Source organism: Pelodiscus sinensis, chromosome 17 (genome assembly GCF_049634645.1).
Source record: "Pelodiscus sinensis isolate JC-2024 chromosome 17, ASM4963464v1, whole genome shotgun sequence".
Taxonomy (NCBI): Eukaryota; Metazoa; Chordata; order Testudines; family Trionychidae; genus Pelodiscus; species Pelodiscus sinensis.
In genome coordinates this window covers 23,514,917-23,527,174 of record NC_134727.1, presented here as the reverse complement: position 1 = coordinate 23,527,174, position 12,258 = coordinate 23,514,917, and the positions used below count along the sequence as shown (strand labels likewise).

The window sequence follows — 12,258 nt, the reverse complement described above, 5'->3', positions numbered from 1 at the left end:
TCGCTCTGAAAGAAGATCTTTGTGTTTAATTAAGTTCATAAATTAGTTGGTGCTCTAACACCATCACTTTAACATAAAATGGAGGTAATATAATCTCATTGGTTCTTTTTGTCATTGTAATGGATCCTGATCACCAATTAATTTGCCCTTGTATGCTTTCAATTCAGCTGCATTATGGTGGCGAACAAGCTGATGTGCAGACACAGTTGACAAGGGAGTGCTAAGCTATGAAATTATCAATAGCATAAGAACCACTGCCAGTTGCTTGATTTTTTTCTTTTTAATGGTTTGCTCTCTTCCTTGTTGCCTGCTGTTATATTCTGAGTTCCTTACCCAGCTAATGCCTCTGCAGCTGAACCCACATCAAACATTTGTTGTTAGCAGTAATGGTGTAATGCTGATGCCAGATAATTTTTAAGTGAACTACATACTTGCCAAGAGTCACACCATGTTCCTGAGTATTGTGCAGCTTAGGCCCAATAGGCTCTTTTTTTAAAGTATATTCTTCACATTAATAACCTCCCCCCTTTCAGTTTAAAGATAGATAGAATGTGTGTGTGTGTGTGTGTGTGTGTGTGTGTGTGTGTGTGTGTGTGTGTGTGTAAAAGAGAAAATTAAAGCAAATTTAAAAAGTACTTTTTTTCTTTTAGCTGTGATTTCCGCTTCTCCCCCATATTTAAAAAAAATATTTTTGATGTAATTTGGATTTGTATCCACGTTACACATTGTGATTTGACAGGCTTTTAGTAAAGTAATTCATAACACTTTTAAAGGTTCAATAACTGAATTTGTTCGGTATGCTCTCTAATAGCATCAGTCTTTTGGTATAGACATGGATTGTCTCTCTTTACACATAGCCCCCAATAAGCATTGATTGAGAAGGGTTTGTACAGAGTAGATCATGAGAATTCAGAAAATGATAAAACTCAAGACTGAACTTAAACTCATTAAATGAAATGCACAAAGGCATTGGGAATGTACCAGCCAATGTTAATTTGCCCTCTGATACCCATTTCATTAAATAGTCAAGCCAGTTAACGTTCTGCTGTCACATTGCCCATTCTGAGTACATAAGCTTCAGAGATGAAACCTCTAGCATCTTAGCTTGTATTTAATATGTTTTGCAATTGAAAAAACATATGCATGTATCTACGACCTTACTTTTGTATTTGACCTGATGTCAATTATTTTTCTGGTCTATTTTCACAGGGCTGTGCCCTATTTCACATCATACACAATTATTGCACAATATCATAGGTCTCTTTGATACACAGAAGAAAGAAAGTAGGATGAAATTCTCCCCCAGTTCAGTGATATACAGGCTATATTAGGGTCTTAAGCTCTTAACAGAGGGCTTGAGTGACCCTGAGACTTGACACAGGCCTCCGACAGGAATATGAATTCTACCTGGAACATTGTTGAAATATCATAATGTGGTAAGAGAGGCTAGATCGTCTAGTAGAGAACATATACAACCAGAGGATCTCGTGGCGCTCTCCCCTCTGGGTCACTACGCTGAGGGTGAGGATAGCTAACACTGGAGACAGGTTTTCACCCTTTACCAGTTTTACCCCGACAGAGAGTCTCTCTGCAAAGGAAGAATTCTCCACTGGCCATCTCCAACTATGTGAAGACCATTTTCCATCATTTTTGTGTTGCAAAGTTGTCTCAATGGGCCAGAGTAGCCTTGAGTGTGCAGAACGTGTTTCTCTGAAAAGTTTGGTCCCAGGAAGATGACCATCATAATGAGACAAGAGCTGTAGATTCTAGGAGGATTTTAGTTTTCTTCATAACTGATAGGACAGTAGTAGAGCTTTGGCAAGGATTCCTAGTTGCTGATTGATTTTACTTTTAAAGTTACTCTTGAAAACTGTAGCTGTTTCTGAATGAAATAAAATGATAGTGGATTGAGTGGTAGACCGAATGTCCCATCTAAAAGGAGAGATACCCAGAGGGATATGCCATGAGTACAACACGTTGATCACTAATGTATCTTAAACCTTGGAGCGCTACCTTGTGCATTAGAAAAAGCCACTAATGAAAAAAGAGGCTAATACGGTGCTAACCCCTGATTTACGAACCCATCCCTCTTAAAGTGCAGTATGGTTTTCTATTGGCATATACAGCCATTCCATTAATAATTAATGTCTGTAATGGGGTTTGAAAGCGTTTAGTTTAACACAGAATGTGCAACATAGCTTGATTTTTAGTCCCACTGAAAGCCTTTTGGGCAGAGAGAGAGTGGGGACACTAGTTACTCATACAGCAGAAAATACAACTTTAAAGAAAATGGGTAGAACCAGTCAGGATATTTGGAATTTAGGGGGAAGAAACCAGACACAACTGTTAGTCCTGAAGCCAGAGGTCTGAGTATTTCCATTGACTTCATGCTCTAGTTCTACTTTAGTTTAACTGGCAGAATATTCAGTCCATCTGGTGGTGGGGGAGGGGGAGGTCAGAGTCCATAAGGTGAGGTCTGATTTGGGGAGGAAGAGTGTACTCTGCACCCCTTTAGAGTGTGTGTATATGTGTATGCTTGTTGTATGAGCAGAGGACTGAAGGTTTCCTTAATCCATACTCTCCTGTAACTAGTGATGGTGTGGTGATACTACAGAGTTGTTTAGTTGTGCAGAAAATGGTTAACTTGTGTTGCCCCTGCTACAAGATGCAATTAAGAAACAAGAGAAGACTTCCATCATAGATGGGATCTACACACAAAAATCATTCCACAATGCTTATTCGTTTTAAGATACACACACTCTCTCTCTAATTAGTCACTTTTCCATCTATGCCTCTCAGCTTTTTCACTAATCTACGATGGAAAGCGCTAGCAAGCTAGTGATGAAAGCACATTTATTCCAGACTTCCAAGATGACCTGTAAATACTATGGAATGTGTTTTTCTATAGAATGGACCAAGAACAATATTTTTGTCTTTCTTTTGTTGACATCACAGGATGACTCCCATATTTACAGATGTGCTATTTGGAGTAGGATTCGACCCAGTCTCTTTATCACTCAAGTACATTTTGTGCTACTTTGCATTTAATGTTAATGAAATTTCTCAGCATTGCTAAAGGCTCTTAGCAAAGCGGAGAAAGATATGCAACCTGTATCATATAGGAATGTGAAAAAATAAGCCAAGCAGAAAAAAATAACAAGTCAAACCAATGTGAAAGTCATCTTGAAGAAAGTGAAGATGCAGTGCTCAACTAGCAATATTTTAAAAGGGAGGGGCAAATGGACTATAGTTATGGAGAAATAGTTTGTCTACATTACTGTGACCGCTAAGGCATGCAACTCCAGGTATGTGAGAAATGTAGCTAAAGCTGACAAGGTCTGCACCATGGGGGATCAATCGGAAAAACTTTCCCATTGACTTACCTTAGTCTTCTCATCAGGGGTTGATTAGAGAGCAATCTGCAGTTGATTAGGTGGGTCTTCACTACACCCACTAATTGATCACTGGTGCATCAATTTTGGAGTATCAATCCCAGTGGTAGTGTACATGTAGCCATAGATATAGATGTAGTAAAGGCTACTGTTGAAGAAGCTATTATGGTGGAACTTGTTTGGGAAGTGATAACTGAATCCTTGGGCTACTGGTTTCTCTACTCTTGACATCTAGGGGTGCTTTTTTTTTCTGTTGAATAACTATATTGCTAGATAATACCTGGGGTAGAATCCCTTAGGGGTGGTTTAAGCTTAACCTCTGTTACATTTTAAGATACCATATGGACTAATGTTTTTAAAAGGCATTTTTTTGTTTTAGATGAGAAAACCTTGTATCCTGCATAAATGACTGACAATCTGAGGGATTTTGCGATGCCATGTTTAACATGGAGGTGCAGATTGGGTAGATTATGGAATTGCATAATCAAGATCAAGATGCAGTATTGCATGCTGGAGTCATGATCTCTGTGTTACAACTTAGGTCAGCTGGTTTGAGGTCCATTTTGTTTATGTAGAATAGCTTTGTCCTTGCTAACGTGGCCCTCCCGTTGACAAAGTTTAACTACCCTGCAGCTGCCCTCTGGCTGTTATATTGAGAGAGCCTGAAACTTAACAGCTTTGTTTTGTAGGAATAGAATGGTGATGAAATTGACTTTTTTGTATACAGTCAAGTACTGAGAGAGAACACAGCATGGAGATGCTGAGGGTATTATATAACTCATCCATTGATAGGTGATTTCCATTTATTGATTGGTGCTCCCATTCACATGTAAGGTATTTTTATGCTGGAAACAATCATTTGAATCCTGAGTTCCCTAGAAAATTGTTAGGAAAGCTTCTGCCAGCAGAACTGATCTTGTCTTGTGAGCCAAATGAATCAAGAGGTGAAATTTTCTCTTGAAATCCTGCTGGGGAGAATTATTCAGACCCGTAAATTGCTGCAAGTTTTGAGCTGTGTCACGTAAATGTTAGAGGGACTGGTAGGTAGACTGGCAGGGTAGGGGGAGGAAGAGGGAGACAGGATATAGATGGGGGTGGCATCTAGAGATAGCAGCTGGAAATTAGATCAAAATTGGAAAATAAAACTAGGGCTTTTTACTTGCGTAGGCTGCAAATTAAACACCAGGATGGGAAAATAATCAGATGTACAGCAGACATGGGAAGAAAGAAGGAACATTTGGGCTGAAAATCCTTCTGCTACAGTTTTACTCATTTCTAATCATACCTTTTTGCTTGTAGTGTGCAATTTTCAAAGGGGCTTATAGGCATTTGATATAGAGTGCTCACTGAAAGTCAGTGGATGCCAAGAATCATGTATGTTCCTTCAAAAATTACATTGTCAGTGCATACACTGTTATTTTGCCATGGACTTCCACTGTTGTTAATACATTTTGAGTTTGCCCAAGTACAAGGCATGTAATGAACAGGAAAGAAATCTCTAAAGCAGTGGAATATTTTGGACTGCCAGCTCTCAGAATTCCCTCTCCTGCCGCTATTTGCGAAAAGTTAATATACTTGTTTAGATATTCTAATTTCAGCTACTGTTAGTCAGATTTTTATTTCAAGCTTTTTATTATTTTTGGATTCCTAGCAATTCTTTTTTTTTTCTGTTTTATTTCCCACTATGCACCAAACCGGAAGGGCTCCCTGCAAGTTACACAAGGGTAAATAAATAAATAAACCTCAGAAGGAATGTTACTTTCTGAACTACAGTTAACATGTACAGTTAACTTCAAACAGCAATTAGTATTTTCAAATCTCCACCACTGCCTCTGAGATTCCTGTGAGACAGAGAAAGGAAATCAGTCCATACAAAAATAACCACTTTCCAAGATACAAAGAGGTCCCAGAATAGTGTGTTTATTCAACCATTCTTACTTGCCAAAGAGACGTAGGGAAAGCGTAGGGTCAGTGGCTGCATCACTAAACATATTCAAGCAATATGGCAGAGTAAGTTTTAAAAGGAAAAAATAAATATATCTCTATATATTTTAGAAATGTGCATATGTCTCTTCCATGAGTCTGTTTGTTCAAGAACTCCTCCTAAACTGTAAGAGCTAGGACTGCCAAATTCGATATTCAGCTTCTTCTTATCTGAACTTAAAATAAGGTCAGGAGTTGGTTATACCAGGAAAGTGGGAAGTCCCTGGAATGAGACTGTTTTCCGTAACATAGAAAGGGAGGGGGCACAGAGAGGAGGGACATGATACCGAGAGTACATGTCCACTCAGGACAGCAAGCAGAGGGGAGATCTATACTTCGGATTAACTGCTGGGGGCAGTCACACCACTAAGAGAGTGGCCAGCAGGGCTGGGGGTCATCATCTTGCCTTCCACCAGACCAAGTAAAAACTTAAAAAACGACACATAGTCTAGTAGCACTAGACTAACAAAACATATTCATAGCTTTCATGGGCAAAACCCACTTCTTCAGATGACTGGAGTATTAAAAGTCTAGATTCAAGAATAAATAAGGAAGGGGCAAGGAGGGGAGAAAAATGACAGTGAATAGATTGTTCAGGTTAGAAGAGGCTGACCAAGTGAGTAGCCACTTGTCCCAAACTCTGCTCCTTCCCCCAGCTCTTGGCAGCAGGGCCAAGAAGGGGGAGGCCCCTGCTGGGTGGGAAATTTGGGGTGGTGGTGGCAGGAAGCCCCTGCCAGCCAGAAGGGCTAGGGCAGGGGGGAGAAAAAGCTCCTGGCTGCTATGGGGAGAGAAAACCCTGCCAGATGGCTCCTTCCTTAGCCCCTCCTCACTCTTACACTCCCCCATGTCCCCAGCCACCTGCTCTGAGCCCTTTCTCAACTCTCCCTGACTCCTGCACCGCTATTATCTGAGCATCCTGCCTTGCCCTCCCACATCCCCAAGGCTCTGCCCTGCCCTGACTCCTGCACCTCCACAGCACCAGCCCGGTATGTTGATCACAGAGCTGGGAGGTATGAACTTAAGGATGACACATTCTACAACCCTAAAAACCTAATCTCTACTTCATGAAGAGGTTTTCTGTAAATACTTACTCAAAATTATTTATAAGACTGAGCAGGAGATAACTTGGCCAACTTGGACCAAAATCAACCCTGATGCAACTCCGTTGGAAGAGACTTGTATAATTCTGTTGAAATGGGATAATTTTCCATGTAATGTAATACATATCTTCGTTCATTATTATTTTCATTGATGGGCACCAACAGTGTTTTCTGTACTAACCAGGACATACTGTAAAGCGGGTGCCTGGCCAAACAGCTTACCATAACACTTCCTACACAAAAGGTTAGGCTGAGAAATGTGGTTCTTATTCTGTTTTTTAAAATAAAATAACTACACAGAAATAACTCTCTTTTCTGAGAACCTTATTGATTATATTTTATATTGTCATTAATGCAATGGAGTAAGTGGCTAATGTGGAAATATATAACGGTGACGCAGCTGTCTTTAAGATTAATGAGAATTGCTGTCTTTCAATATGAGTTTAATTATAAAAAAGTGTATAGGTCCAAAATAGCACATAGAGAGAGATGCTTTTAATTACATATTCCTAAATATCCCAAGTCCTGTGGTGAACTCTTTTTACTTGGAATTCTAACAGATTCACTAGTAAATAAAAGGTCTTTCATAAAATAGAAATTTTCCAGTAACATTTTCTGAAACTGCAGAATGGCAGCCAGGCAGCCTGGTGAAGGGGTTGGAGGCAAAGCAGAGGCTGGGAGTTAAGTGTTCTTGTCCAACTTTTGTTACTGGCTCACCAGAACAAGACCATTTACTTCTCTAAATCTTGGTTCACCAATCAGTAGTATGGTATCCTCCGTCTAAAGTGCTTTGAGAGTCTTTCTTGGAAGTTGCCATGTAAGTGTAAAGTAGTAGTAGTCTAAAAATGTGTCCTGTCCACTACTGTAAAGTCAAAATAATAACATATTCTTCTTTGAGTGCTTGCCCATGTCCTTTCAGTGTAGATGTATGTGTTCATCACACAAGAATTTTCCCAGCTCCGCAGTATAGGGCGCTGCTCGTCCCTTTCCCTCCTCATTTCCTTTTTGCTGCCAGTGACGGTGCATAGAACTGCTTGCTTCAGTCCTCTCTGTAGCCTTTGTACTGTTTGATTACCATTTTCACTAGTAAATATTTTCCCTCTTAGTGTTAGTATAGTATAGCTCTAGTCCCATGGCTTTAAAATGTGCTAATTGCCAGAGTCCTATGCCAGTCAGCAACCTGCAGGACAACTGCCTTTGATGCTTAGGCGAGTCTCACATTAGCAAGAAGTGCTGAATTTGTAGATCCTTTTGGCCCCAGAACAGGAGTGAGAAACCATAAGAACCTCAGAATGGTGACAGGGGGTACATGCTTGTCCCTGAACTCAAGGGAAAGGAACAAGGGCTGCACAAGTGGAGGAAGGCATGTTGAAAATAGTTAACTTTTATTTTCAAACTATTAAAAGGGTAACTGAAGCGAAGGAAAGAAACGATAAGTTTACTCGGCGGTATCCTTTAACCTGTCTCCGAAACTGCTGATTTGTTTTTGGTGGGAGGATGGCATTTGCAACATAACCTGAAACTGAATAAACATCTTGTCTATCCTGTTGACTTCTCTCACTCTAAAATATTACAGAGTTTGGGTCAGTCCAAGTCCTATAAGAAACAGAAACACTGGGCTAGAGAAGTGTGAGCAACTTGCAGCCTGAGGTCCACATGCAATCCATCGAAGTTCTATACGTGGGCCGCAAGACATCTTCTTTAGAGTTGCCCACTTCCAGGGTTGCCAGATTCTGCTGGTTTCTGTCTGTATCATTTTTTTCTACGAGTATAACTAAAGTGACATGCATATATGACAAGGGCATGTGAGGTGAGGTGTGTGCTGATTGCACACAACATTGAGTGTAAGAGCTGTACATTCTCTCTGTGTCAAATCAAAGTGCTACTATGGTTTAGTTGGCACACCACACAAATTCTAGATACACAAGCGCAGTTAGCAAACCTACACTAAATATGCTAATGAGGGCTATTACGATGCTCCCAGACTTAATGACTCAGCACTCAAGCCAACAACTTGTGAATGGTATGTTTGTCCTGTAAGCCCAAGTTGTAATTGGTGTTAGGAAAAACATGTGACCATGCTACCTAATACTGGAATCCATCTTGAACCTGGTATTTTTCCATAGATATGGGGAGTGTAGAACAAAGGGTTCTCACCCTGAGGGGAAAGTCTATTTAAGCAAGGAGAATCCATCAGCCTTTTCTATTGTCCGAACCACATCTTTCTTAACTACTCAAAAGGTATCGATTTTTAACTCCTTTAAGCCATTCTCAAAAGAATGGAATATCTTCATCCTCTAACTTTATTTTAGCATTGAATCCTCTCCTCCAGTGCGTTCCTGAGTTTGACGCTTCCCGTTAAGTACTATATTTGTCTACAATACTGGTGGCTACCCATAGGCCATTGGCTGCATGCTTACTAGCTTGCAAGCCCCACTGCGTATCAAGGACCGAATGGAATACTTTGTCCTCACGGGGGGAGGGCTGAAGCAGAAAATCTTTACAAAGCATCCCACCTTGTTGAGGGACAGTAATGTGCTCAGTGTTGTACAAAATACAGTGTTTACAATCTAAATTAGACACACAATATGATTCAGACACCAAATAGACTGGAAGGATAGAAGATTATTGAGACTCCAAGTGGTGCACATTTTTTAAGTACAGTTGTTACAAGTGTACTTATATCCCTTCACAGGCACTGAAACAGTTAAGGAAGTTTTACTACACTTCCCTGTACAAGGAATTTCACTGTATCAGAATTTGCTGTAAGCTGGTTCCACTTCATTCTGCATTATGATGCTACTAGATCAAGAAGTATTGAATGAGTATATATGAAATGGAGAACTGGCAGAGTTGATTTCTTTTATAGAGAGGAGGAAAAGAGTAAATTTCAACATAAGCCAGTTAAAAAGGCAATGGAAAGCTTAAAGGAGGAAAAGAATCAACGCAAGCAATGCAAAAATAATGAGCTGACTCTATTACCTGCATATCCCCCATTCACATCACCTGCAAACCCATTGCATCGTGATAGATTGGTTCATGCTGGCGTCCCAACAGAGGCTCCTGAGGCTTGCTGATCATTTATAAGTTTGACAGCTATAGACCAGTTGTGTTTGGCTCCAGACGATGAGTAATCGGTCTTCTAGCTGCACTGGCAGAAATCCCATTAGATAGGGCACTGATGCTTTCCTCAGTAGCCTTTTTCTGATTTCACAAAATAAGTTATACTTAAAACGTAGTTTTCATTTGTTCTCAGAACAGAGGAGGAGTTCCAGGACCGCTGACGGGGGCACGGAGGGAGGACGGCAAAGGAGGCAGCTGTTCTAGAGCGTGGTGATTTGAAAAGCTCTGGGGCTCCCAGCTGCCACAGGCAACAGCCAGCATCCCAGGCCCTTTAAATCATGGCCGCAGCCACAGGTGGAGCTGAAGGGCTGGCTAGGGGAGGCTACCTCCTAACCCCACCCCTTCTGTCTTAGACTCCGCCCCTTCTGGGAGCTTGGCATAACCCCAGCGCTTGCTGAAAGACTCTGAAAGACTCTTCCTATCCCTGAGGAGTTCATGTCAGCAATCTGTGTTACTCCCAGAGCATATATAGAATATGTGTTCTATTATGGTGTGTCAATATTGGCATGAAGGATCTTTTTCCATAGGTACCTAAGTTATTGGATTTGGGGCATATTCGTTGGCAGTTTTTCCTTCTTAGTTTTCTTCAGCCAGCTAGTAGAGTAAAATAACTTCCCTGCCATCCTTCAGATAATGAACTCCTCTGGGCTTCCAAAGTGTAAGGCCCACTTAGTTAAAAATGTAAACAGGAAATTGTTTTCAGACATTGTGGATTGCAGCCCAGAGAACAGCCTTTCATACTTGCACACCACAACAACCAAAATAAAAAGAAGAATGAAAAGCTGGTTACGGACATCGTTAATGTCCTGAAATATGATCAACAGCCTGTGGCAACAATGGGGGAAATAAAACAAAGCAGGTAAGTAGCTGGTGAAAGAAAGCAGCTGTGCACAGGGAGATGACCTCTATAACCTAGAATGTAGTCGTTCCATACAACAAAGCAACAGGCTTGCCAGCAAAAGAATAATAGCGCAGGGATTAATTGCAAGGTCTAGCCCCTTTTGTCTACAGAAATGCAGATCTGGCCTTGAAACCATTTCCCAAGGTCTCAGTGTTCCATTTTGTCGCTTTGTTCATGCTGTGAATATTCCCCAGGTGCCTACTACGGTTGGACGGCTTTGGAATGTCTTTCTCTGTTTGGTTTGTTTGTAGGGGGTTTTGTGTTGATCAGCTTTCTGATTCTGTCTTGCAGCACTCAGAATCCAAGCCCAACATCACCCCTTTCACCGTCCTGGCCCTTGTTCTCTGCGCCATCAAGTCCTATGCCCACCTCCTCTACGTCCAGCGACTCATCCCCCATCAGGTCTGTTGCAGGGTTTGTTCTGGTTTTCTGTTGCTCCTGCTGCTGCTACAATTATATTTTTATTTACTTTCTGCGTGTGTTTGTCTATGTCTTCCTCAATTTCCCTCCAGTGCAGTCCAGCTTTAGCTTGTTATTTTAGTTACCAGCCTTCATTGGTCTTCAGCTACCTTCATGCAGCAAGAGAAGAAACTTCCAAACATCCCATGAGCCAAGAGGAATGGTTTGAGATGACCTTACAATTATCTATCAGGAGTTCCTCCCAAATTGGGAGAATTTCTCAGTGGACAGAGCAGAGAGCTAACTAGATATCATGACCTTAGGTCTATTTCCTACTGCTACTGTTGCCTTGTTGTGTAACCTTTGCCAAGGCCTTTAATTTACTTGAACCTCAGTTTACACATCTCTTCAACAGGTAAGATATTTACTAACCTCCCAGTTATGCAAGGCACACACTAAGAATTGTTAAATGCCTTGATATTTCCCCCCAGGCCAATCACCTTTTTCACAACTGCATTTATATGGGTGCAAATTACTGAATAAAATTATGTAATATGGCTGTCTGTCTTACTGAGTCTGCATCTCTGGTACTTAGCTCTCACATGACCATGAAGGATAGTTTAAAAATCTTATTACCCTTTCGGGTGGAAGAATATGGACTTATATAATTAGGACCCTACCAAATTCACAGTCCATTTTGGTCAATTTCATAATCATTGGATGTTTAAAATGGTAAATTTCAAGACTTCAGATATTTAAATCTGAAATGTCATGGTGTATAGTTGTACGGGTCCTGACCCAAAAAGAAGTTGCATGGGGGTTGCAAGGTTATTGTGTGAGGGTTGCGGTATTGCTAACCTTACTTCTGCACAGCTGTTGACAGCAGCATTGCCTTCAGAGCAGGAGAGTAACAGCTGCTGGCCAGGACTCCAGTTCTGAAGGCAGAGCTACCACCAGTAGTAGTGCAGAAGTAAGGATTGCATGGTGTGGCATTGCCACCCTTTACTTCTGTACAGCAGCTGCCATTCTCTAGCCACCCAGCTCTGAAAGCAGTAGTACAGAAGTAAGGATGACATGGGTTGCTGCTGGCAGGGTGCTGTCTTCAGAGCTGGGCACATGGCCAACATTAGAGCATCTGCTCTCCAGTTGCTCAGCTCTGAAGGCAGTACAGAAGTAAGGGTGGCAATATCAGGACCCTCCTAAAATAACCTCATGATCCCTCTGCAACTCCCTTTTGGATCAGGGCCCCCAATTTGAAAACACTGGTCTCCCCCATGAAATCTATATTGTATAGGGTAAAAGTACAGGCAGTCCCCGGGTTACGTACAAGATAGGGACTGTAGGTTTATTCTTAAGTTGA

At 41.2% G+C, this 12,258-nt stretch overlaps 1 protein-coding gene across 2 annotated transcripts in view; it reads left to right on the top strand.

Annotated features, from left to right (window-relative positions):
• ARHGAP26 (Rho GTPase activating protein 26) overlaps window positions 1–12,258 on the top strand; it is a 354,648-nt gene that overhangs the window by 315,328 nt on the left and 27,062 nt on the right. For both annotated transcript variants that reach the window (XR_012896344.1, XM_006128543.4), the window contains one exon: window positions 10,791–10,901. Coding sequence is in view for 1 of the 2 variants with exons in the window: in XM_006128543.4 (XP_006128605.1) it covers window positions 10,791–10,901 (111 nt within the window). In the remaining variant the exon portion in view is untranslated. Of the gene's footprint in view, window positions 1–10,790; window positions 10,902–12,258 lie in introns of those variants that run through there.